The sequence below is a fragment of the Rhinichthys klamathensis genome, unplaced genomic scaffold (assembly GCF_029890125.1).
Source record: "Rhinichthys klamathensis goyatoka isolate OS25496 unplaced genomic scaffold, OSU_Roscu_1.1 h1tg000094l_1, whole genome shotgun sequence".
NCBI lineage: Eukaryota > Metazoa > Chordata > Actinopteri > Cypriniformes > Leuciscidae > Rhinichthys > Rhinichthys klamathensis.
Genome location: NW_026606633.1, coordinates 2302703 through 2326157, shown reverse-complemented (window position 1 = coordinate 2326157; position 23455 = coordinate 2302703). Strand labels below are relative to the sequence as shown.

The window sequence follows — 23455 nt, the reverse complement described above, 5'->3', positions numbered from 1 at the left end:
TTTTTTTTCTTGAAACGTTTCAATTTAATGACTACTGGAGTAACCATCAGGTAAAAGGTTGTAACATATTCCTGCATCTTAAATACATGTAAATTTATACATTTTAATTATCATTTTCAAATTATATATTTAAAAAAAGGAGTTTAACCAGGGATGTACTGTAGAAATCATTTCACAAGGGGGTGCAGAATTAAAGCATATTATAAAAAATAGGTAATTAAGAAATTGAAGAGCCCCGCATGACGTGCAGGAAAAAAATATATGTACATCATGGCCACAAATTACTAATTTGTCAGCACGTTTTACTAAATTATTTTAAGTAAATCATGTGCACAATATGATAATTTGTTCCCTCGTTTTACTAAAATCATGATTACGTTGTAATAATTTGTTCTCTTGTTTTAGTTAAATAAAAACGAGATAACGAAGTAGTTCAATGTAGCCACGATCACGAATTGATTAGTTATGGGAACAAATTATTAATTTATAGCCACAATTTAACTAAAATGAGTGAACTACTGTAATTATACATTTCTAAACAGCCAATCCCATGGCAGCAACTCAATGCTTTCAGGTATGTAGACATTGGTCAAGACAATCTGCTGAAGTTTAAACTGAGCATCAGAATGGGGAAGAAAAGTGATTCAAGGGACTTTGAACATGGCATGGTTTTGGGTGGCAGACGGGCTTGTCTGAGTATTTCAGAAACTGCTGAAATCTCCAGTGAGTGGCAGTTCTGTGGATGAAAATGCCTTGTTGATGCCAGAGAGAATGGCTGGACTGGTTTGAGCTGATAGAAAGGCAACAGTAACTCAAATAACCACTTGCTACAACAGAGGTCAGCAGAAGAGCATCTCTGAAAGCACAACTCTTGAAACTTGAAGCAGACGGGCTCCAGCAGCAGAAGAACACATCAGGTGCCACTCCTGTCAGCTGACAACAAGAAACTGAGGCTACAATTTGCATGGGCTCATCATAATTGGACAATAGAAGATTGGAAAAATAGTAATTCTAGAATTCTATTTATATAAAAAAAAAAAAAAATTTAAGAGGTACCAATTTCCCTAAAGAAACATTATTCAATAAAAACTCAGTGTGCATCTGCGGTTGAGCCAATCTCGATCTAAAAAGAAAAAAAACGTCCTCGTTTATTCAACACCATGTGTCTTGTTCAACACAATGTACTTATTTATCCTAATGTTAGTAATGACATCGCCCTGATCAAACTGGAGAGTCCCGTCACCCCAAGTAACACTATAACACCTGCATGTCTTCCTACGGATGACATGCACAATGCTCCCTGTTTGGTCATTGAGCCTTTGCCCCTTTTTTCGCGAATAGTATAGTGCCCTTTCGGTTGTATTGCATTGGCCCCCCAAAATGCAACTTTACCCCTTCCCCAGCGGAGGTCTGTGCACACCTCTGACCGACAGTATTTTCATTACCTTTCAACTTTGTAGATAAACATGTTGTACTTTGTAGGTACTGCATGTTTGCGGCCTGTGAAATGCACAGATGACATCCTGATATAAGCAATAACAGCTTGTGCACAAAGCCTGTGCCTAACAAACTATACATTTTTTGAATTTGAATTTTTAAGCTGAATCTTGTGAGAGGAAATTAGCTATTAACAAGAATTTGTGACAAAAATAGAGGCCTATATAAATAAATTAACAGTAAATAATATCATGTCTTTTCGATTTGGTCTTCAGTTAAATACATTTATCCAAAGAATTGGGGAAAATAAAAGGGGGAAAATGTATAAAAGGTGGTTCTGAAATGAAATGAAATGTGAGAACATAAATGTTCAAGGTGTTAATCAATAGTAAAAATTACTTTAAATGATTTGATTATTTGCTGTGAAATATCAAGGTCAAAGTGTACCAAGTGGGGCTATTTTATTTGTTTTTCCTAAAGCAGTCAAGGACATTCGTTTCAAACGACGATTGGTTAACTGTGGTAATACATTACGCTGAAAGTGATGTGGCCAGTATATAAGCCACAGCAGAGAGGGCAAACGTTGAAGATATAGCCACGATGAAGTTTCTGGTCTTTGCTGTTCTGGTTGTTGGAGGTAAGAATCCTTTAAAAACTGATAATATATTATAGTAGTTTGCCTAATAACTATTTTTAGGGTCTGGTAATGCCATGCAGCATCACTCTTAATTTTTATTCAAATTATTAACTTTTTATTTTTTTACATTTTATTTTTTGTATAATATTTAAAAATATGTTTAAACAATAATATTACTTTTAAAATGCCTAATAATATTTATTGCTATCAAAAAAGCATGATGCGTTATGTTTTACCTCAGCTTACGGATGTGGGCTGCCCACCTACCCTCCTATTGTGACGAGGGTTGTGGGGGGTGTGGATGTCCGTCCTCACAGCTGGCCCTGGCAGGTAGATGCACATTCAATTCATTTTTGTAATAGAAATGTTTACTGAAACTTTAGGCAAAACATTAAAAAAAGATCCCAAAAAATTATTCGTTTTTTTGTTGTTGTTGTTGTTGTTAAATATTTGTTTTAGTTTTTTTGTTGAGAGAAAAAAAAAATCAGCACACTTGCTCCCACAAAAAAAATCACATATATGTGTGTGTGTGTGTGTGTGTGTGTGTGTGTGTGTGTGTGTGTGTGTGTGTGTGTGTGTGTGTGTGTGTGTGTGTGTGTGTGTGTGTGTGTGTGTGTGTGTGTGAACAAATAAACGTTCCTATAAATAAAAGCCTGATGTATCATATTTGATACATTTTAACAATTATTTTTTTGTTGTTGCTTCAGTCCAGTGAGTGTTCATCTTGAAATATTACTAACAATATAAAAGTTATTTACTTGACCTGAAGAGGGATGTTTTTAGCATTTTACTAAAAGGCCTTTTGCTTGTTAAAAAAAAGTATAAACTATCAATCAGACAACAGATTTTTCAGCAAAGTTATGATCATGTTGATCATTTAGAGGCCTTAGAAATGTATAGGGTTCATATTTGCCCGACTTACAAACAAAAGGACACAAGGAAGTCAACTGACCCCTGTTCTGTTCTTCACCCAGGTCTCCCTCCAGTACAAGAGCGGTAGTAGCTGGTACCACACTTGTGGAGGCAGCCTTATTTCCAATGAGTGGGTTCTGACCGCTGCTCACTGCATCAGGTTAGTCTGAGGAATAGGCTGAGGATCTAAAACGCAGCCCGAGTTGGTCACACTTTAGTTTAGGGTCCATTTCTCTATATTAACTACGACTTTTGACTCAATAAACTCCTAATTACTGCTTAGTAATAGTTAGTAAGGTAGTTGTTAAATTTAGGTACTGGATAGGATTAAGGGATATGGTCATGCAGAATAAGGCATTAACATGTGCTTTATAAGTACTAATAAGCATCCAATATCCTAATAATATGCATGCTAATAAGCAGCTAGTTAATAGTGAGAATTGGACCCTAAACTAAAGTGTTAACAAAAGTACTATTTTAATATTACTATACAATTTAGTTACATGGTATATATCAAAGTAGTACCATGGTATTACTTACCATTTGTTTCTGAAATGCTTTGTCTTTCTCTTGTGGCCTTGCAGCAGTAGCAGAACTTACAGGGTGTTTCTGGGAAAACATAACCTGAAGGAGGAGGACAACGGATCTCTGGCCATTTCCCCTAGCAAGATCATTGTCCACGAGGGCTGGAATTCCTTCACAATCCGGTACTTGGGCCAAAAGACTCGTCACGAAGAACAGATTTAAACAATTGTGCAATGAGATAATAGTTTTAATGTTGTCTCTGGACCGCAGTAATGACATCGCCCTGATCAAACTGGAGAGTCCTGTCACCACTAGTGAAACTATCACACCTGCATGTCTTCCTACGGACGGCCATGTTCTGCCCCACAATGCTCCCTGCTACGTCACTGGCTGGGGACGTCTCTACAGTAAGTAACGCTAATGGATATGGATCAAGTTGTGTTGAACTCAACTGACTTAGACAGGCAACACGATCACAGAAAATGTGGAGATTTTCACATTTTAGACATTTTTTCTTTTCTTTTCTTCTCTAGCCAATGGACCTATTGCTGATATCCTGCAGCAGGCTCTCCTGCCTGTGGTGGATCACGCCACCTGCACGAAGTCTGACTGGTGGGGCTCTCAGGTCACACAAAACATGGTCTGCGCTGGTGGAGATGGTGTTGTTGCTGGATGTAATGTAAGGAGATCCTAGTGACTTACATATACAGTGCAGTACGCGCGTTAAAGCTGGAATACACTACATGAAATCTGAACAAATTTTTTAAACGCTAGGCATCATCATTTGCTGACTTTGTAATGAGAAAAACTGACTGACTGAGGATTACACCCTACCAGACTTTCAGGTCGTTCCGAACATAGTCATGCAGAAACATGCGCCTCCTGGCTAGGAGATAAATGGCAGATGAAACAATATATGTTTTGAAATCGGCTCAAGATATCCAATATGTTTTGATATCCTCCATCCGAATAGAATCAGTGTGAAGCAAAAAAATTTAATCGGAGTCTTTGCCCGTAATACACTACGCAATTTTCTATTAAAACGGTCAACTCAAATCTGCAGATTGGCTCTGACTTTCGGCAACTAACGTCGATTCGTCCAGACTTTAAATCAGGGGAAATATCTGAGCAAAAGTCATGTCGTGTATTGCAGCCTTTAATTTCATATAAAAAGTGAAAGACATGACGAAATGTTAAATAAATGTAAAGGATAATTTCGGAAACAATTGTCACACAACAGGGCGACTCTGGTGGCCCCCTGAACTGTGCCGGTAGCGACGGCGCTTGGGAGGTTCATGGTATTGTGAGCTTTGGTTCAGGCCTGAGCTGCAACTATTCCAAGAAGCCCACCGTTTTCACTCGTGTGAGCGGCTACATTGACTGGATCAGCAAGGTAAGTGTTTTACATTAACAAACATGCTAAATAACCTGCAAATCTCATTTTGGATAGTGTTTGTCATTATGGAAAATACTGTAATACAATTGAAAATCTTTTCCTTTTTAATCTCTTACAGAACATGGCCAGCTATTAAAGATCAAACAGAAAAATGGGTTTTGTATCATCGATGCCTTGAACAATAAAAATATTAAAAGACACATAAGAAAGTTGTGTAAGTGTATTTGCACTATACGTACATTTTTTCATTATTTATAAGATTATAAATGCACAAACAAAATGCACTTATGATGCATATGATTTAGTCATTTTAGTCCGAAGTTCTTGTTAGTGGTTTTTGTCAAAATTATGAGACAGTGTGGTGTTTTATTTTGATAGGGTCCCATCCAAGACAATTTTATATGTCACAGTTGACCATCGTTTGTTAATGTTTTTTAAAAAAATTTTCTGCCATTTCCAGTCTCTCTCTGTAAAATTAAATACATCAAATTCATAGTACAAATATCTACTGCTTTTGTTGGTATTTGTAACCAAGTGGTTTTAAGTAGTTATCAGAGTCATTTTGTTGGAACTGACCATATTTATTGAATTTTTAAATTCATGAATTTGAGTACAAGAGAATAAAACGGTCCAAAACAAGAAAGGGGACATGTGGCATAGTCTCGGTGTGCTGTTAGTAAACATGATCTTTCATGCGTATGTATAGCCTACATATAATAACATATTGGGGTATTATTGAAAACCATGATTGAGATTCATATATTCAATAATAGTAAACTACCAAAAAGTGGCCTTGTGCAGGTTTGCTGTCATGCAGAGGGGACACACAATTAATGTGGAATTCAGCCAAGTCTAAGTATATCATTTTAGTGGTACACTTATATGAATATGTGAAAACAAATTCTTCTTGCATCATTAACAGTCACAGCAAACAATACAGAAACACTAATTTTGCCACACACATTGCTTTAAATGATTTAGGACATTTTGAGCACTCTTTACATTTAGCTTAGATACCATGAAAATATTCTAGACTGGAGGAGGATTTTCTTTTGAAGATTCAATCAAATCTGATAAATCAGATCTTCATCTTGGTGTGTTGAAACTCATTCACTGTGCAGCCACAGTGATGTACCTCGGCTCCATGTTACCAAAGTAGGACTTCTCCCACTCGCTCATGAGGTCAAAATGGAGAGGCCGATCACAGAAGGTGCATGAGGCCATAGCCGGTCCATTCAGCGGTAGTCCAACCTCCTGCCAGACATCCAACAGTTTCTCTGTCCAACATAAAATACAATTAAAAATACATATATGAATCATATTTGGTGTAAAATATGATTACGGTAATGGCAGATGTTGTGTAACAAATTAAATTAAAATCAGAGTGTTAAGAAACCTGTTTGAAAACTAAACTGCTATTCTGTATAGTGGCGCCAGGATTACAAAGTAATGTAAAGTAATAAAAGTTTGCCCAATAGACCAAGGTATGACAGGTATGAAAGCGAGGCTTTGAGGGATAGACTTGCCATGTTCTCAGTGCCATCCCAGTGTAAAAAGCTGTATAAAGCTCCTAGATCACTTTATTTTAGACAGCTTAAATATAAAAAATCATATTGCCTGTAGTTTTTTGTCAGCTGAAATTTCTTGAAAAGTCAGCAGAACAATCCAAAAACACATTAAATAACAGTTCAACCCACTGAAGAGATGTAGTATGTCTATCCTTCACAGCCTGGCTTTCATTCCCGTTAAAAAATCAAAGATGGCGCTGCTCTGAATAAGGTCTATCGCATGACCACTCACCTACAAAGTAGTTCATCATAATGGGGTTGTGGAAAGGAGAAGGAGCCAACCGCAGTAGCTCCTCCCCACGAGGCACTGTCGGGTAATTTATGGCCTGCACATAGATGTTGTGTTTCTCCAACAGAACGTCGCACACCTTGGAGTTTTTCGCTGCATTTCCAACCTGAAATATTAGATTTAAAGTTCAAACATCTATACTTGTGCAGACCAAGTCTGAGGGGTAACTTGAGTATTTACAGCCCATAATTGTTAGGACTACAATTGCAAACACTGACCCGTATAGGAATGATGTGGCTGGGGCAGTTGACCACAGGCAGCCCAGCGTCCAGCAGCAGCTGTCTCATGAGTTTGACGTTTCTCTGATGGGCTCTACGCAAGGCCTGGCCTTCTGCGCTCTTCAGCACTCGCACCGATTCCAGAGCCCCAGCCAGCACCATGGGAGGCAAGGAGGTAGTGAAGATAAACCCGGCGGCGTACGAGCGCACAGTGTCCACCAGGGCGGCAGTGCTGGCTATGTACCCTCCCACACATCCAAATGCCTTGCCTACAGATATTTCAAACAATGTAACCAGCTTGATGAAAAGGATTAGGGCAAGAACACAGGTGAATGACATTGACTAGTACTGGATAAAATCATGCACTTGACATTGACTGTATCTGTCTTACCTAGAGTTCCAGAGACAATATCGATCTTGTGCATGATGTTGTCTCTCTCTCCTACACCTGCTCCATGAGCCCCATACAGTCCGACAGCATGGACTTCATCCACAAAAGTCAGAGCACCATATTTGTGTGCTACGTCACACAGTTCTTCTAGAGGGCAAATTGCACCTGAGAAACAAATTGAGATTGTCATTCATTCAGCTGTATTTCGTTGAATCAGTATTATTGACTGATGCAGCATAGTTTTCAGTTACAGATGCAGAGTAGAATTGAAAAAAGTGAGTAGTATTTGGCTGGTCATGTGATCTCAAAATGGCCGTCCCAATAAGGTTCCACGTCAAATAAAACATATAAGGCTACTGATGAGTGGGATCTTCATTTTATGTGAGTGTACATGATACTATACAATTTATTTTTAATAAGCAAAGAAAATTCTGAGTGCACTTGTCTTCAATTATTGTATTTTTTTAGCATCACTAATTAATGATACACAAGTATCCCACCAGTTTATTATAGATGCTCCATTTTACATTTCTGCATTCTTACATTGCATTCCAGTTTTACAACGTATCAGTACATGTTTTCCATGGGAATCGAACCTATGACATTGGCGTTGTTGTTTTTTGGGTCAGATTTAGCTATTTTGAATTGGAATTATAGCCTATATTTTTCATGATTCATGCAGAATTCATAATTGAATGTGACGGGACAAGAAACATTAACAGAGCTGTTTTCAGCTATTTTGATACTAGGAAACAAACTCTTTTGAATCAATTGTGTGATTTCTTCTACTCACCATCCATTGAATGCACAGTCTCAAAAGCCACGATTTTGGGTGTGAGTGGATCTGAGCGGCTGAGTAGTTCCTCCAGGTGACCAGCATCATTGTGTCGGAAAATGAAACGTTTAGCTCCACTGTTCCGGATGCCCTGGATCATGGAGGCGTGATTGCCCATGTCTGAGTAAATCTCACAGCCTTTGCAGAGAAAATACATTTTTAGAGGAATTTCAACACACTACGGTTTAAAAGTTTGGGGTCAGTAAGATTTTTTGAATTATTATTATTGAAATATAGTCAATATAAAACCTAAATTCATCCATTAATTCACACATTCATTAAGCAAAGGCTGTTCATTCTGTTGTGTTTGATACCTGGGAGCATTTTAGCCAAAGTAAAGAGGGTGGAATCATTGGCAACAAAGCAGGAAGAAAAGACTAGCGCTCCATCTTTCAGGTGTAAACGGGCCAGCTCACTCTCCAGGGCCACGTGATAGTTACTCGTCCCAGAGATATTTCGGGTTCCACCTGCTCCAGCACCATGCCTCTCCAAAGCCTCTCTAAGATACAATGAAAGTTGTGATTAACCAGTTAGCAGCCATACTATATATGTATCTCGAAAAGCAAACAATTAGAAACTTCAATTTACTTGCAGCATTTAGCAAAACTACAATCCCACAGTTTATTTGTAAAAGTAATGAAAAGAAAAAGTGTAATAACAGATGATGGCAAACATTTGTTTCATTGTCTGTTTTATGTACTGACCTTATGGCCTTGACAACTGTGGGATGTCGGCTCATGCCCAGGTAATCATTACTGCACCATACAGACACCTGGGAACCCAAGCGTCCAGGGATGGAGTAGTCCTCAGCAAACGGGAAAACCTCTGCAAAACGGTTCACCGTCTTAAAGATGCGGTAGGTATGGTCATTCATCTTTTCCACAATCTTCTGAGTGAAGAAGTCATCGTAGTTGAAACTGGCTGTGGCTGAATTATTTAAACAGTAGACAGGCAATATAGTCAATAAGTGAGGAAGAAAGGGAGGAATGAAAGAAGATTGACACTAAGTGCTGCAGAATATACAGTGTATACTATATTAAACAACAGTCTTGGATCAATTTGATAACTTGCCTTTTACTCACCATCCATTATTCCACATTGTCATATTGTTATTCCATTAGTTCAGTTATAAAACAGATATGTTCAACAAAAATAAGTGTTTTGGCAGTCTAATCAAATTATGAAACAAAAATTTGATGTTGAATATAATACTGCAGATTTAGTAGTATACCATTGTACTGTAAATCATTAAGGAAAATGCGGCCAGACTCACCAAAATTATCCTGAAGAAGGTGTGTAGGACCAGTGGACTGATGACTTTGCAAGCCACTGAACATCGAGCTCATTAAACCTGGAGAAAACAAGGCATCAATGTGTCAGAAATTCATCAAGCAAACACAAAATCCAGTTTCTTCGCTCTGTTTTCACACTGAAATCACTTTAACATGGAAAGTGTAGTCCCAGACTAAAATGCATGTTTGAGCTGTTTTAACTGAAAGCAACTTGCACTGACATAATATTAAATATATCAGTGCCATTGTTTTGTCCCAAGATCCACACCAGTAATGTTTTTTTTTTCTAAAGCACGTTTATAAAGGCTACTTAAATGTCCTTATTTAACTAAGGCATAATCCTGGCTTAATCTAAACCCAGTCTGTGAAACCAGGCCTAAGTGTTTTGTATTTAATGCCACTGTTTAAATCTTGTCTTTTCTTTAAATTACAGGCCATGCAGTATGAACTATGCACAGTACTTTAAAAACCAAAAACTACAATTTTCCAATTATGGTAGGTATTATTTTCTAGTACATATGCGGCTGTGTGAAGTTTAATCTGTAATGTGATTGTCTGAAGACTAGCTTTTGTTACATCAGCAGTCTGAGTCATCATCTGCTTACTATTCACAGCTGAGGAGTCTCTCAAATTGGAGTTAAATGGTGCAAATTGCAGAGAGGAGAATGCTCTCCATGCTATTATGTAAAATGCATCCAACCGCTGCATGATACCACTCAGACAAAAGAGCCTCTTCAGCAGCGACTCATTATACTGTGGTGGCAAAAAGAGACATGCAGGCAAATAAGATGCTAAAAGACATCGATCAGTCAGTCAGTCTATGAATCTATCACACAGAGTTCTTTTTTACCTGTGGTGTCTTGATTCTCTAGATTAGGCTGAACATCCTCTTGTACTTGAGGACTTGCTTTGACCAGTCCAATCTTCGAGGAAACGAAAGGACAGCTTTGGGACATGGAGATCGCCACCTGAGTCGCTGTGGTCGCCAGCTGTCGCTTTGGCTCCTTGTGAGGGAACAGGCCTGAACACAATAAGTACATGAATGTATACATCTGGGGTACTGACTACTGATTTAGAATAGGCCTTGGTCATTGTAAATCAAATTTGAATTACAGAATATTCTAAATATGGAATATTATTGTCATTATTGTATCTGGTATAGTAAACATTACAATGACACACTATAGAAAATATAGAAAACAACTGCTACCATTTCCCTCAGAGGATTGGGTGGCTTTTACAGAGATCTGGCGGACAATGATCGGACATCGGTCAGCCAAGCCGAGGCAAGCTGCCACATTTCTTAAAGAGGGGCCTGGAGTGGACTTCAGGAATGGGCAGTGATGCAGAAAAGCAGACATGATTTTAACAGCTGTAAACAATGGAAAAGATGTTGGTCAGTGGGACGAATATTTTCAAAATTACTTTTACATATTGTAACAATGTTAGCCTAGGCTATTAGATTCAAAGGAAAGAGGGCCAGCTAAAAATAATGATTAGGCTATATAATATGAATATTTAAGTGCCTTAAAGACCCTCAAGTGACCCTATTCCAAATTACGAATGTGTGGGCGCGCCGGGCACCTGGGCGCGGCTGATAGCGCTCCTTATCTGGAACGCGCAGACTCGCGCTTTCCACAGCACGCCGTTCTAAAAGTTAAAAACTGACGTCATATATACATTGATAAAGGCTAGATTATACTTACCGAGAAGTTTCAACCAAATAAACCGAACTATTATTACAATGGCCCAAAACAACAACAAAGAAAGATTGTAAACAAACTAATTTCACTCATATTACATTATTATTTATAATAATAATAACAATAATGACATTGTGTTAATATAATGATAATCAGCATTATACTAGGCTAATAATAATAATAATAATAATAACAACTTAATTTTATATTATGTGATGTAGTAGCCTATAATAATATATTATAAAACCACACACACTATTCATTTTACCTAGCCTATTTATAGTTGTTGTAGAAAGACCTAAAATGTAGTTTCTTTGTTTAATATTCCTGTGGTCTGAGGTAATTCAAAATCAATTATGAGCATCAATGGATCAGAAAAGAAACACTTTCTATATTTTTATAAATTAAGACTTGACACTTATTTGAGACTGATTAGGTCTTTTGAAATAATGTAATTTGCAGAATTTTAATTTCCAGAACGTGAAGTTTTACTTGTAAAGCCTTTGTTGTAAAATTATGCGATACAGATTGTTCCCATTTTAAATAGTGAGTTAATATTGCGGAAAACATTAGCCTACCTGTTGACCTGCACTGAGGACGAACTTCTGAACGGCGGCCGACACTCAAACGAACAGCGAAGGAATTGATCCCGTCAGTCACTCTGCTCACACCCTAATACTGTGAACTGTGCTGACAGAGGGATGTAATCTCACACAAGTCAAGTCAATGGACACAACTGCACTAATTACCGACTACAAATTACTTTTACTTTGTGAAAAGAATAAAAATAATTGCGAAGTTTTTCTATTGATTTTTGAAACAATTTACTCTAGTAAAATCGTAGTATTGTGTATAATCAGTTTCTTTTACTGTCCTTTACCGTTTAATAATCTTGAGACACAAGAGGTGAAATGGCCGAATGTTTTATTTTGTATTTTGTGCAAACTTGGTGAGGCTCTTCATATCAACATAAACAATATTAGCAATAAATTGAGAATTATTTGGAATCAATAATACAACCGATTAATTACACACTGGCTCTTAATAATAAGGCCAACATACAAGAATGTTCCAGCATTCTTTTTGTGGCCATAAAAGTCTTAGTCTGGGGCTAGTTGCATAAACATAACCATTATGTTAAGACGTTAAAGACATTTTTATGTAACTGACTTCAAGTTATAAACAGTCTTAGAGAAAAAGAATTGATGACTAACTATGACTAGTCTTAGCAGTTTATGCAACCGGCCCTTGGTTGCACAATGATTAAATAGACACATACATAGATATACATGCATTATGTCTGTTAGAACCATTAGGATGTCCGGAAAACAGATAAATAAGAATTTGCTATATTCCTGAGCAAAAGTTATGTTTTTTTAAGTCATTTTTAGGCACTTGTGACTTTTAAAATTAAAGCTGTATGAAATATGTAACCATAGTTCTATGCATTATTCCATTTATACAACACAGATTTATCTTTATTAACATGTTAGCATTCATTATAATGTGGTTAAGAGATCATAATATTACCCAAATCATCTCATATACAGTACATATCAAGCCAGGTGCATAAAGCTCATCCCTATAAATACAGCATGTGCACTCTCATCAGTGCATCTTAAAATGAACCATTTGACGATATTAACATACACTTATTCATGATCTAAAACACATCAGCCTCACTTACAGTAATGCTACATTTATCCATACATCCAACAATGTTTTTGAAGATAAGCTATCAAATATCTTGAAATAAAATGCTCTTAAAAAAAGAAAATGAAATACAAACTTCATATACTTTAAAATATATCAAATTTGTGCATACTAAGACCTTTAGGTAATCAGCCCCTCAAAGAATGACTATTGAGTCAAGTAGTGCTTTTGTGGGTGTGTAGATCCAATCCGTCAATCCGTTTCAACAGTTGAACGCAACTTTTCCACATTGAGAAGTACACCAGCATCACATGATTACATTATTGCTTCTATAAAGTCACTGCAAGGTTAGACAGAGGAATTAGGCCTTGTAGACCTGATGATTTCCTCCAGCAGCACTAGGAGGCAGAGGCATCCCCGGGTTTGAGCCAGACTGAACATCCACAAAACCCATCCGCTGCCTTCTCTTCCTCTGCTCTGTCATCTAAATCAACCCATACACAACCATTATTTGATATGCTTGAGAATACTGAATCGGAGAAATTAACAGCTCATTATATAGTGCTGACTAAAGCTACATTGAGAAATATACCTGTTCTTTTAACTCTGTTAACTGGCTAGTGAGGTTTGTGACCACTTTCATGGTGGAGGTGAGCCGATCCTGCAGGTTCCTCATCTCATTCTGTTCTCCATCTCCCTCCGTTACAACTAGAGACATGGCCTGCATGCGTGGGAACCAATCCAGGTTCTTATTCTAACAAGAGGCGACAACAAGTCTGAATCAAAACCATTGCAAGAAAAGTCTTAATAAATACTATAATAGTAATCAAATAACACTAAAATGACACTGGTAATAGCTATTAATACATTGAGTGTAAGCAGTATCCAATCAGCTGGAGCTTTCCATTTTTCTAAATGTACCTTTATCATATGCGCCACGTAGCTCTCCGGGCCAGTGTAATCGGTTCTGTTTTTCTCCCGTACCAGCACAATGAAATAGAGGTAGTTCCAGATGTTGTGCTCCAATTTAATGTGTTCCTCGAACGACACAGTCTTGTTATCAAACTTGTCCCTCTCAAGACCTGTTGAAATACAAATATAGAGCAACTGCGTTATCTAAATTGCTTTATATTTGAGTGACTTTTATAAAGCTTGTCAAGTATTACTTAGGTCACATATAAAATATAGGTTTTTTTTTTTTTAAATAAGGAAGTTTAGCATATTTTACCCCCTAAATCATAACAAAAATCAGTGTTGCATTGCAGTAATTATGCAATAAATGTGCTTAATTTTCATAAAAATAATGTCGCAAAGCAAAAAGAAAAAATCCTTAGTTGTCCTAAAAATAGGCTTCAAAAAATTATATACTATGCTACTATTCAAACAATTGTTTTCAACATTGATAATAATAAGAAACCAAATCAGTATATTATAATGATTTCTAAAGGATCATGTGACACAGAAGACTGGAGTAATTATGTTCATTAAATTAATAATTAAATTCAGCTTTGCCATCACAGGATTAATTGAAATTTGATTAAAAAAAATACTATATATATATATATATAAAATATGGATTTTTCTCTCTCAGACAAGCAGTCACATTATCAGGCTGAAGCAATAACATGCATTTATCCATTGATTTCCTACCACAAATGAAACAGGTGGTCTTCAGTATCTCCTCTTTCTTCTGTTTTTCACTACGCAGGTCAGCGAAGGTGTCAATAATCACACCAAATATCAAGTTGAGAACAATAATGATGACAATGAAGTAGAAGAGAAGGTCATACACTACACGAGCAGGGAACAAAGGCTCCTGTAAGATGAACAACATAGCATCAGTTGGGTTAGATTTTGTATTCAAATGTGCACATATTTAATTATGGTTGTGGGTCTCCATACATTCTTAGAGGGTTTGCGCAGAACATCTCCAACACCTCCTCCATTCCTCAGCCCATGATTCAGCACCGTAACGATACACATGAGAAGAGTGTCACATGCTCTCTCTGTGTTGTCTTCGTCTTCTGCAAAGCCAGAAAAAATAATCATCACAGCCGAGTTCTGATGCCAGTACAATAATGATTAAATATTGTTTTGTTTTTAATGTTCTACTCACCCTCTGATGGTGCAATCATCCCAGTTTCCTCTGTGCAGTCCAATCCGTCTGCACTGCAGCTGCTCATAGAGTTCTCTTCACCTGATTAGAGGACAAATTACATCATAAAGCCTCTCAAAGTGGCATCAATGAATAATAAATGGTATATTTTAGTTCAAATTCATCATAAATACTGTAGGTGTATGCAATTTACCTGTATCTGGGCTAGCAAGCCTGTCCACTTCCATGATGAAGTCATTCCTGAGGAAGAGAAAGCCCACGATGGAGAACAGATAGACCAGGATGATGGCCAAGACAGCAGTGAGGAGAATAGAGCGGCCGTTACGTGTCACACTCTTGATGACGTTAAACAGAGTCTCCTCACGGTAGATCAGATCAAACAACTGAAGGAGGTAAAAGAGGAACATGAGGTGAAGTAGAGGATTAGTAGATGATTTGTATGTCTTTTAGTCATAAACAATCATGTTACGCCACAGTTTCACAATTTGTTTCAAATGTATTCTGTTTTTACTGGCAAGTACAGCATCTCAGTTTTATTTATTCACCAAAAGTAATTTGACCTGTATTTGGAAAGATTTTTTGGGCAATCAGCAATGCAAAAAGCTAACAAATAAAGTTTATACTACCTTTCAAAAGATTAGGGTTGGTAAGATTTTTTTATGTTTTAGAAAGAAATCCAAGTGAAATGCTTAGCAAGGTTGCATTTATCTGATCACACAAAAAAAAAAAACAGTAATATTGTGAAATATTACTACCATTTAAAAAATAGCTGTTTTTTAATATGCCAATTACTCCTTTGATGGCAAAGCTTAATTTTCAGCAGCCATTCAGCATCAAGTCTTCAGTGTTATATGATTCTTCAGAAGTCATTCTAATATGCTGATTTGCTGCCCAACAATAATGTATTATTATTACAGTATCACAGTTGAAAATATGCTGCTTAATATTTTGTGGAAACCATACTTTTCCCAAATATTGTTTTCTTTGATGAATCCTCAGTCCTCAACAACATTTATTTGAAAGGATAATTTTTAACACTGTAAATGTCTTTTGATCAATTTAATGCGTCCTTGCAAAATGAAAGTATTAATTTCTTAAAAAAAAAAAAAAAAAAAAAAAAAAACTTACTGACCCCAAACTTTTGAACGGTGGTAAAAATAAGTTGACACACCCACCAATATGCTGTAGAAGAGCTCGTTGACGAACAGCCCCAGTGTGCTGGTTAACACATAGGCCAAGTGGTACAGGAACTCTACATCCATTACCATGGCTTTGTAGCCCATGATGAAGGTGCCATTGTTTCCCACAAAGCTCACCACAAACACTATCTTATTGATGAGCTAATTAAAAAGAGGAAGAGGCACATTTTTAATGAAATCAATTCACTTTGCTTTAAGCAAACATAAGTACTATGTTTTTTCTAAGACTTACATTTAGAGCGCCCAGCAGGATGAGAGTTGGCCCGATGCCGAAGTGATAGATGCAACGCAGGGTGATGGCGACAGTGAGGGACTGGAACCCATAGCGCCTGGACAACAGGCCCAAAACAGCCAATCCAGCGAAACCCCAGAACAGCATAATCAGCAACGAAGAGTCTATGCTACCTGGAGGCACAAGAGACTGTTAAAACTACATAGAAAAGCAATTTACAAAGCCAACTGTTGGTCCAATAGTTGTGTGCTTTGAAACTGATGCAAAATGTAGCATAAAACAGTCAATATTCTATAGCTACCAACAGGTAATGCACACAAAAACATACCAGGGCGACCAGAGTCATGTGGGTAGAACAAAGCGATAATAAGATTGAACAACACAGCCAGATTGAATGATATGGTGCCCCAGAGAGACATTCGGCGAGAGAACCAGAACAGCACTGGCATGCCTAAAACACACAAACATCTCACTAAACCTGGTGTAAAGCTCCTTGCTCAAGCACATATTTGTAGAAATTTGTACTACCATTATTTGGGGTGTCAGGTCTTTAGACACTACGCCACACCACACCTCAGGCCCAATACTTACTGCGAAGTTTTTTCTGCCATTCCATCTCGTTGTGCAGGAAGGAGGTCTGCTCGAAGAAGTGTGTGACCTTGCTGCCTTGCTCATCCTGCTCTGTGGTGGTAAACACACGAAACTTTGAATCCTCCGTCAGGAATTCGCAGATAGGGTGAACAGGAAACACTATCTGCTCCATGCTGCGGTCCTCCCGCACAATCTGCAAGTGACATACCAATGAAAATTATTTCACAACTTCTCAATTACAGATTCATTTTGATCACATTAAAGGTTAACCAGTACCATCAAATGTAATTGGTGACATTAGTAGAGCACAAATTACAATAAGAGCAATGATTACAACACACAAAGATAAATGTGTATATATTAGGGGTGTAACGGTTCTCTGTAAAATAATCGAACCATACGGTTCTCCACCCACGGTTCGGCACACACTTACACGCACTTGACGACGCATCTATAATATGGTTTGTTGAAAGAAAAAAAAACTGCGTAAAACATACAGAGTTCCGCTAATGTATGTTCTGCCAATAAATACAGTCCGTATGCGTTTCACGCGAGAGTAGCTGATCAATCAACTGTTAGCGTGTAAATCTGTTGTTGACATCACAGTTCCTCATGTGCTGTTGTGTTGCAGTTCAGCATGGCAAGCGAAGGAGACAAGTCGCTGATAGAGCCGTCACCTGCATCATATACACTTCTGTATGGGAACATTCTGGCTTCCCAATGCGTTACAACAGCGATGGTCAAAAAACAGGGACAAAACAATCACTCTTTGTAAACTTTGTTCGATGCGAGTGCCATATGCTCCAACATGACCAGTCATTTACGCCGTCATCATTGTTGATTGGGCAGGATGTGAGCGAGAGTGAGACTGAAACAGCACACATTGCCTTCTGTTTTTAAACATACACTCAGTGTTAATTCCAACAGACACAAAACAATAACAAGAGCACTGAGTAGAGTTCGTCAATAAGGACTGCCTGATGGCCCGGGGCTAGCTTAAAAGACGCTTGGGACACTGGGTTTATCATTTGCGTGTTTTTAAGCTTGCCAATTGAAACATTCAAGTGCAAGAAGACGAGAAAAAACTAGAGCGCGCTTTATGAGAAGTTTTGTGTGCACTTAGGATTTGGATCCTAAGTGCACACACGGAAATCCACGTTTCAAGCCTTGTTTATAATTTCACCTGCTGGCTGGAAGCGGAGGCTCGAGCAAAGTTCCAAAAAATGCAGTGCACACCGCCGCGCGAAACGACAGAAACAGTGGAGAAAGACAACGCATGTGTACAGTGTTGATACTGTACAGTAATATACAGTATTGGGATCAATGCGTTGTCCTGCTGCTGTCTGTTTTTAATGTTAATCAAACAAATCATTCTTGACTGAATAACTTTTGTAACTTTAATTTAATTTATACAGTGAAGATTATATGCAGTGTTATTTTACATTTGATTACTTAATTCGATTTCTGTACCTGAAAACTACTGTTAGACCTACCTGAAAAACTTTATTTATTTATCATACAAACCGTGTGTATATACACACACATATGTTATATTTTTATAATTACCTCAATCTGAGCAGTTTGATGGTCATAGTGCTCTAATGGATCCTCCTGTTGCTCCTCCTGCTGCTGCTTGTTCAAGTTGAGCTGCAATAAAAACAAGCAAAAACTCAAAAACAGAAAATTCCAGACAAATGCATTTTCTAGAAAATATTACAAATGTGCTTCATAAAAGTACAGTCCATAAGTTACCATAGAGGAGATGCTTTCCTCTTCTTCCTCTTTTGTCTTCTTTGGTGGTTTAAGCAGTGTGATGAGTGATTTGTTGTGTCGTGCAAGCTGCAAAAAAAGCAACATTGAAACTTTATGGTTTTTACCAGTCAAAGTAATATTCACTAATTACATTTCACTTCACAAAGTTTTTGTTATATATATATATATATATATAAAAAAAAGAATATAGAATAAATTATATATAACAAAAAAAAATCTAAAATACATTATTATTAAAAACAATGATATTAATACATTTACAAAAATATAAAAAAAAATCAAACACATACATATACACACACACACACATATATACATATATTAATTAAACATTAAATATATTAATTAAACATATATAAATTAAACATTAAAAATCAGCTCTGCACATCAAGTATTGGAATAAATAAGACAAAACAAAAATAATCAGTAGCAGTATCAGTTAAAAAACAATTCTCAAAATACAACAGTATGGCATCATGATGCAGTGGTCCACCTGTAGTGCCAGGATGTAGATGTTGTGTCCAACTTCACGTGGGGACACTTCTCCTTCCTCACATTCAATCTCTTGCTGGTAAGCCTTTTTTATCACCTCCACCTAAAGACATACAACACAGAACTGTTAAAAATATTATTTCTACACTTCATACTCTTAATACACATGACATAGCCAGACTGACCAGTTCTCGGGGTCGAAGGTTAAACAGGATCCTCTCTGCATTCTCACTGTCATGACGACTTTCCATCAAAGCGAGGAGCAGCTTAGAGGCATTGTCCTGACAATAATCGCATATTTAGTTATAAAGAGTAATGAAAATTATTTTTATGATTAAAGCAGAGACTGAGTTTGCATCATCTTCACCTTGAGCTGCAGCACCAACTCCATACGGTAACGACAGAGAGGACTGATATCATTCAGAATCAAGGCTGTGATGATGTCAATGCCGTTGCACTCGTGAGAGACAATGCATGTCTTTAGAGACGCAAAAAAGAGGTTTCATGAAACACAATTTTTTCTTAATAAATATCAGCTTGTGTGTGTTTTAATGCATGGTCAGTAAAGCTCTTTCATATCTCCGGTTTTGGTTTTGCATGTTAAGGATTTATTTTACAATTAAGTACTTAAAGGGATAATTTTCATTTTCATGCCGTATATCCCTCTATCTTTTTTGGACCACAAAAAGGGGACTTATTTTATTATTTTTTTAATGTCCCGCTCGCACTCGTCTATATAATGTCAGTGAATAGTGACCAGCATCAAGCTTATTAAAAAAAAACGCAAAAATATCAGAATGATCCCATGTGACTGGTGCTGTTTATTCCAAGTGTTCTGGGGGTATACAATAGGGTTTGGTGAAAAACAAGCCGAAATATAATGTATTATTTAATAAAAATCCTAACCGCGGCCATTTGTCATCTTCTCTACTGCACGTTCATGTGACTCTATTAGCACCACAGTGCACTCCAACTAGAAAGAGCACACAAGTTGTAAGAAATCAAGATGAATAAAACACGACATGAAATACGATGCATAGAAATCTAAAAAAAAGTATCCGTGTATTTTCTTCACTGAATTGAATATCTCCAGACCAGAAATCCGGTTGTCAGATGTCTATCAGAATGACAGTTGACAGATGAGAATGTGTTAACTTCTTGGTGCGACGAACACAACGGATTTATTCACAGCAGAGAAGTACTTGCGTACATGGACTGTATTTCTTGTCAAGTTTTTCTTAGTCTTGATTTCTCACAACTTTTGTGCTTTTTCTGGGTAAGTCTGAGTCTGAGTTTTCATTAAATAATACATTAAATTTCAGATTGTTTTTTATCAAACCCTATCGTATAACCCCAGAATACTTGAAATATACGACACGTCGCATCGGACCATTCTTTGATACTCTTGCTTTTATATAGATGCAGGTTGCTATTCTCTGCCATTATATGTACGTGTGCGAAGGGGAATTCTTTTTTTTATTCTCCTTTTGTGGTCCGAAAAAGAAAGAAGGGCATATGGCATTAGAACAACACTAGAACGGATAAATGATGACTTCATTTTATATAAAAACATATAAAATGTTTTTATATAAAATAAATCCAGTATTAGCAATTGACCTGGTTCTCTTGGCATGGTCCCTGGCAATACTCTGTGAGGGTCTCCAGGGTCTGTGTGATCAGCTCCACGTTGTTCTCATTGATGTAAAGGCCCAGCAGACCCAGCCCTCCTGTTGTACTTCCACACATGATGTCCAGGAATTGGAGTGTCTCACACACCAGGTTATAGTTTGTTTTATTGTTCTGACAGCGAAGAAAATTCTAGAGCAAAAATTAGGTAATTTTTAATTGAACAAACAGTATAATTAAATGACATGTAAAATAATAGTAAAACAATACTAAATTATTTATTATTTAAATTATTTACTAAGTAAAACTAAATACTAAAAAGACACGCCATAAAAATGGGGTTAATCAATAATGTACAGTTGGGTCCAAAAGCCTGAGACTACACTGAACATGTGGGATTATTTTTTAATCCAAATCTGGGAATAAACAAAGTTATAGGACATTGTAGTACAAAATTAAGAAATATAAAAAATTAAAATCACCATTTCTAGGTAACTAAACAATTTGTGACACTGAGCATGTGAACTACTTTGCTCTAAAGGTCCGATTCTCAGATTCCACTGAAGCACAAGACTCTCTTTGGATCATTTTCTAATCATCCTAGATGACCCGATCATCGGATCTGATTCTAAATTGATTGTTAATCTGGGGTTGTTCAGACCTGAAGGTCCTGATTATGGTTCTCACAGAGCAGCTGTAGAAAGCGCAGGATGGGTTTCATGATGGTGACAGAGGGGCCCATTTCTGTTTCTACTTCCTGCTGCTCAGGTTGATATAGCTGCTCTGATTGGCCAAAGGAAGGTACAGCACCTGAAGGAAACCACTGTTAGAGCCAGCAATGTATGTAGACTCACTAGTTTAATTTATTAGAAATGCATATTGAATAAATCAGATGTAGCATTCAAATTCATTTTTTTAAATGACCTGTCTCTTGATCTTTCTCATCTTTGGCTTTATTGGTCATTTCCCCCACATTGACAGAGATGGAGGATTTGACGTCCAGCTGTGCATTCTTCATGCGGTCATTCAGCACTTTAAAAAACTTCTCTGACTTGTTGTCTCCCATCATGAGTTTGTAGAATGAGTTCTGTTATAAATATGCACAGGACACAATTTATATAGAATAATGGGCACAATATTTATGACTATAGCTAAATATTTTTATGACAGCGGCTTCCCTACCTGGATCTCTGTGTTGCCTCCTTCTAGCAGACAGATGGCGAGCTGAATGCTCTCCTGGAAGATCTTCTCGTTCTTACTGCTGGTTACGAGGTCTGTGAAAAGTTTGGTGCCACCTTCTTTGTCCAGACGACACTGTAATGCTGCGACTGCCAGCCAGTCTCTCTCTACCTCTCCACCTTCACATACACAGACACCACCATTTTACACAAGACATATGCAAGTCCACCAAGAATGTTTTGTGTTGATCCAAATTTCACTACCAGTCATAAGTCAGCACTCTTGCTCGTGTGATATCTCTTAATTCTATCAATTTTTCATTCATTTAGTTGCTTTAATATTTAAATGTAAATTTAAAGTCTACAATATAAATGGAAATTTAAAAAAATTACCTCCTCCGTGTTCAACAAGCTCTGCTTTTATGTTCTTTTTGTTGTTGTAGAGGTAATTCTGGAGTAACACCTTTCTTAAGGCAAAGCCCTGCAAAAGACAGCATTGATTTAATAGATGCTCACTGTTCACACACACCCTTACCCATCTAAACAGGCGCTTCTAGCCCAAAAATAAACCAGAAGGTTTTGTTTTTGTTTTTTTTGTTTTTTTTGCTAACCTCTGTGGATAGTACAAATGAACATTCTTGGTTAAGAGCGGTCCACAGCATCTGCAGAAAATAATTTCCACCCATTCCTTAATTTGCAAAATCAAAAGATGAACTTCAATTTATGCAGTTCCTGTAGGGGAAGGTTTTCTCCATGTAAAATGTGCTGTAACAATTTCATGTCTCTAAATGTTACTGATTATTTAAGAATGTACCTTAAATCTTATCTTACTTAGTATAAAATAGATTATAAGGTTTATTCTATTACATTTAATATAAAAATATATCATTAGAATATTAAAGCTGCAGTCCTGCGTTTTTCCTCTTTGTCGCCATCTCTGTTCGAAATTCGCGGAATTATCAACTTTACGTGAGTTGTACCTCAGCACTGCACAGCGCGGATGAATCCAATGTTTTGAGGAGAATGTGTAGCTGTCAGTCACGCGCCGGTGTGGATACTGGCATTCAGAATCACAGATTCTACTTCTTGGAAGTATGACCAACATAAGAAATTTCACCCTAAAACGTCATCTGAACAAGTAAGTAACATCCACTTTTGTTCTTTTGACCAACTAACTGAAAAAAAGCATTGCAGTAAAGCACGCTGGTTAAATCTAACGATCGATTGTCATATCACGTCAAACCGTGCAAATTATACTTTGTTCTCAAATTGTTAATGTTAACAACGTCGGCATTGCGTTATGTATCCTTGTCTCCGCATGGGTCCGGTTGCAGTCTCTTTTTCCAAACTCTCAGTCCAAAGTCTTTTGCATTTTACAGCGTGTGAGTCTCC

At 37.2% G+C, this 23455-nt stretch overlaps 3 protein-coding genes across 3 annotated transcripts in view; 1 reads left to right on the top strand and 2 right to left on the bottom strand.

Moving 5' to 3' along the window:
* The first annotated feature begins 1942 nt into the window (after window positions 1–1942).
* ela2l (elastase 2 like) lies at window positions 1943–5116 on the top strand. The gene is made up of 8 exons (XM_056252412.1): window positions 1943–2074; window positions 2316–2404; window positions 3049–3146; window positions 3571–3693; window positions 3782–3918; window positions 4045–4190; window positions 4752–4904; window positions 5026–5116. Exons 1-8 carry the CDS (start codon window positions 2038–2040, stop codon window positions 5041–5043), a joined length of 801 nt encoding a protein of 266 aa, XP_056108387.1. The 5' UTR covers window positions 1943–2037; the 3' UTR covers window positions 5044–5116.
* Window positions 5117–5467: 351 nt separating this feature from the next.
* alas2 (aminolevulinate, delta-, synthase 2) lies at window positions 5468–11889 on the bottom strand. Its single transcript, XM_056252408.1, has 11 exons — window positions 11782–11889; window positions 10711–10872; window positions 10351–10521; window positions 9482–9559; window positions 8913–9135; window positions 8523–8707; window positions 8167–8346; window positions 7374–7538; window positions 6983–7251; window positions 6708–6870; window positions 5468–6184 (listed from the first exon to the last, which is right to left on the bottom strand). Exons 2-11 carry the CDS (start codon window positions 10859–10861, stop codon window positions 6018–6020), a joined length of 1752 nt encoding a protein of 583 aa, XP_056108383.1. The 5' UTR covers window positions 10862–10872; window positions 11782–11889; the 3' UTR covers window positions 5468–6017.
* Window positions 11890–12659: 770 nt separating this feature from the next.
* itpr3 (inositol 1,4,5-trisphosphate receptor, type 3) overlaps window positions 12660–23455 on the bottom strand; it is a 32245-nt gene continuing 21449 nt past the window's right edge. The window contains exons 38-58 of the mRNA XM_056252406.1: window positions 22457–22544; window positions 22068–22243; window positions 21810–21972; window positions 21547–21695; window positions 20877–21077; window positions 19627–19737; window positions 19445–19540; window positions 19261–19362; window positions 18747–18833; window positions 18561–18641; window positions 16995–17187; window positions 16732–16854; window positions 16404–16576; window positions 16148–16312; window positions 15166–15355; window positions 14973–15053; window positions 14759–14880; window positions 14507–14672; window positions 13778–13938; window positions 13449–13610; window positions 12660–13340 (exon numbers count right to left, since the gene is read on the bottom strand). Of these exons, the coding sequence (XP_056108381.1) occupies window positions 13218–13340; window positions 13449–13610; window positions 13778–13938; window positions 14507–14672; window positions 14759–14880; window positions 14973–15053; window positions 15166–15355; window positions 16148–16312; window positions 16404–16576; window positions 16732–16854; window positions 16995–17187; window positions 18561–18641; window positions 18747–18833; window positions 19261–19362; window positions 19445–19540; window positions 19627–19737; window positions 20877–21077; window positions 21547–21695; window positions 21810–21972; window positions 22068–22243; window positions 22457–22544 (2913 nt within the window). The 3' untranslated portion in view covers window positions 12660–13217. The remainder of the gene's footprint in view (window positions 13341–13448; window positions 13611–13777; window positions 13939–14506; window positions 14673–14758; window positions 14881–14972; window positions 15054–15165; window positions 15356–16147; window positions 16313–16403; window positions 16577–16731; window positions 16855–16994; window positions 17188–18560; window positions 18642–18746; window positions 18834–19260; window positions 19363–19444; window positions 19541–19626; window positions 19738–20876; window positions 21078–21546; window positions 21696–21809; window positions 21973–22067; window positions 22244–22456; window positions 22545–23455) is intronic.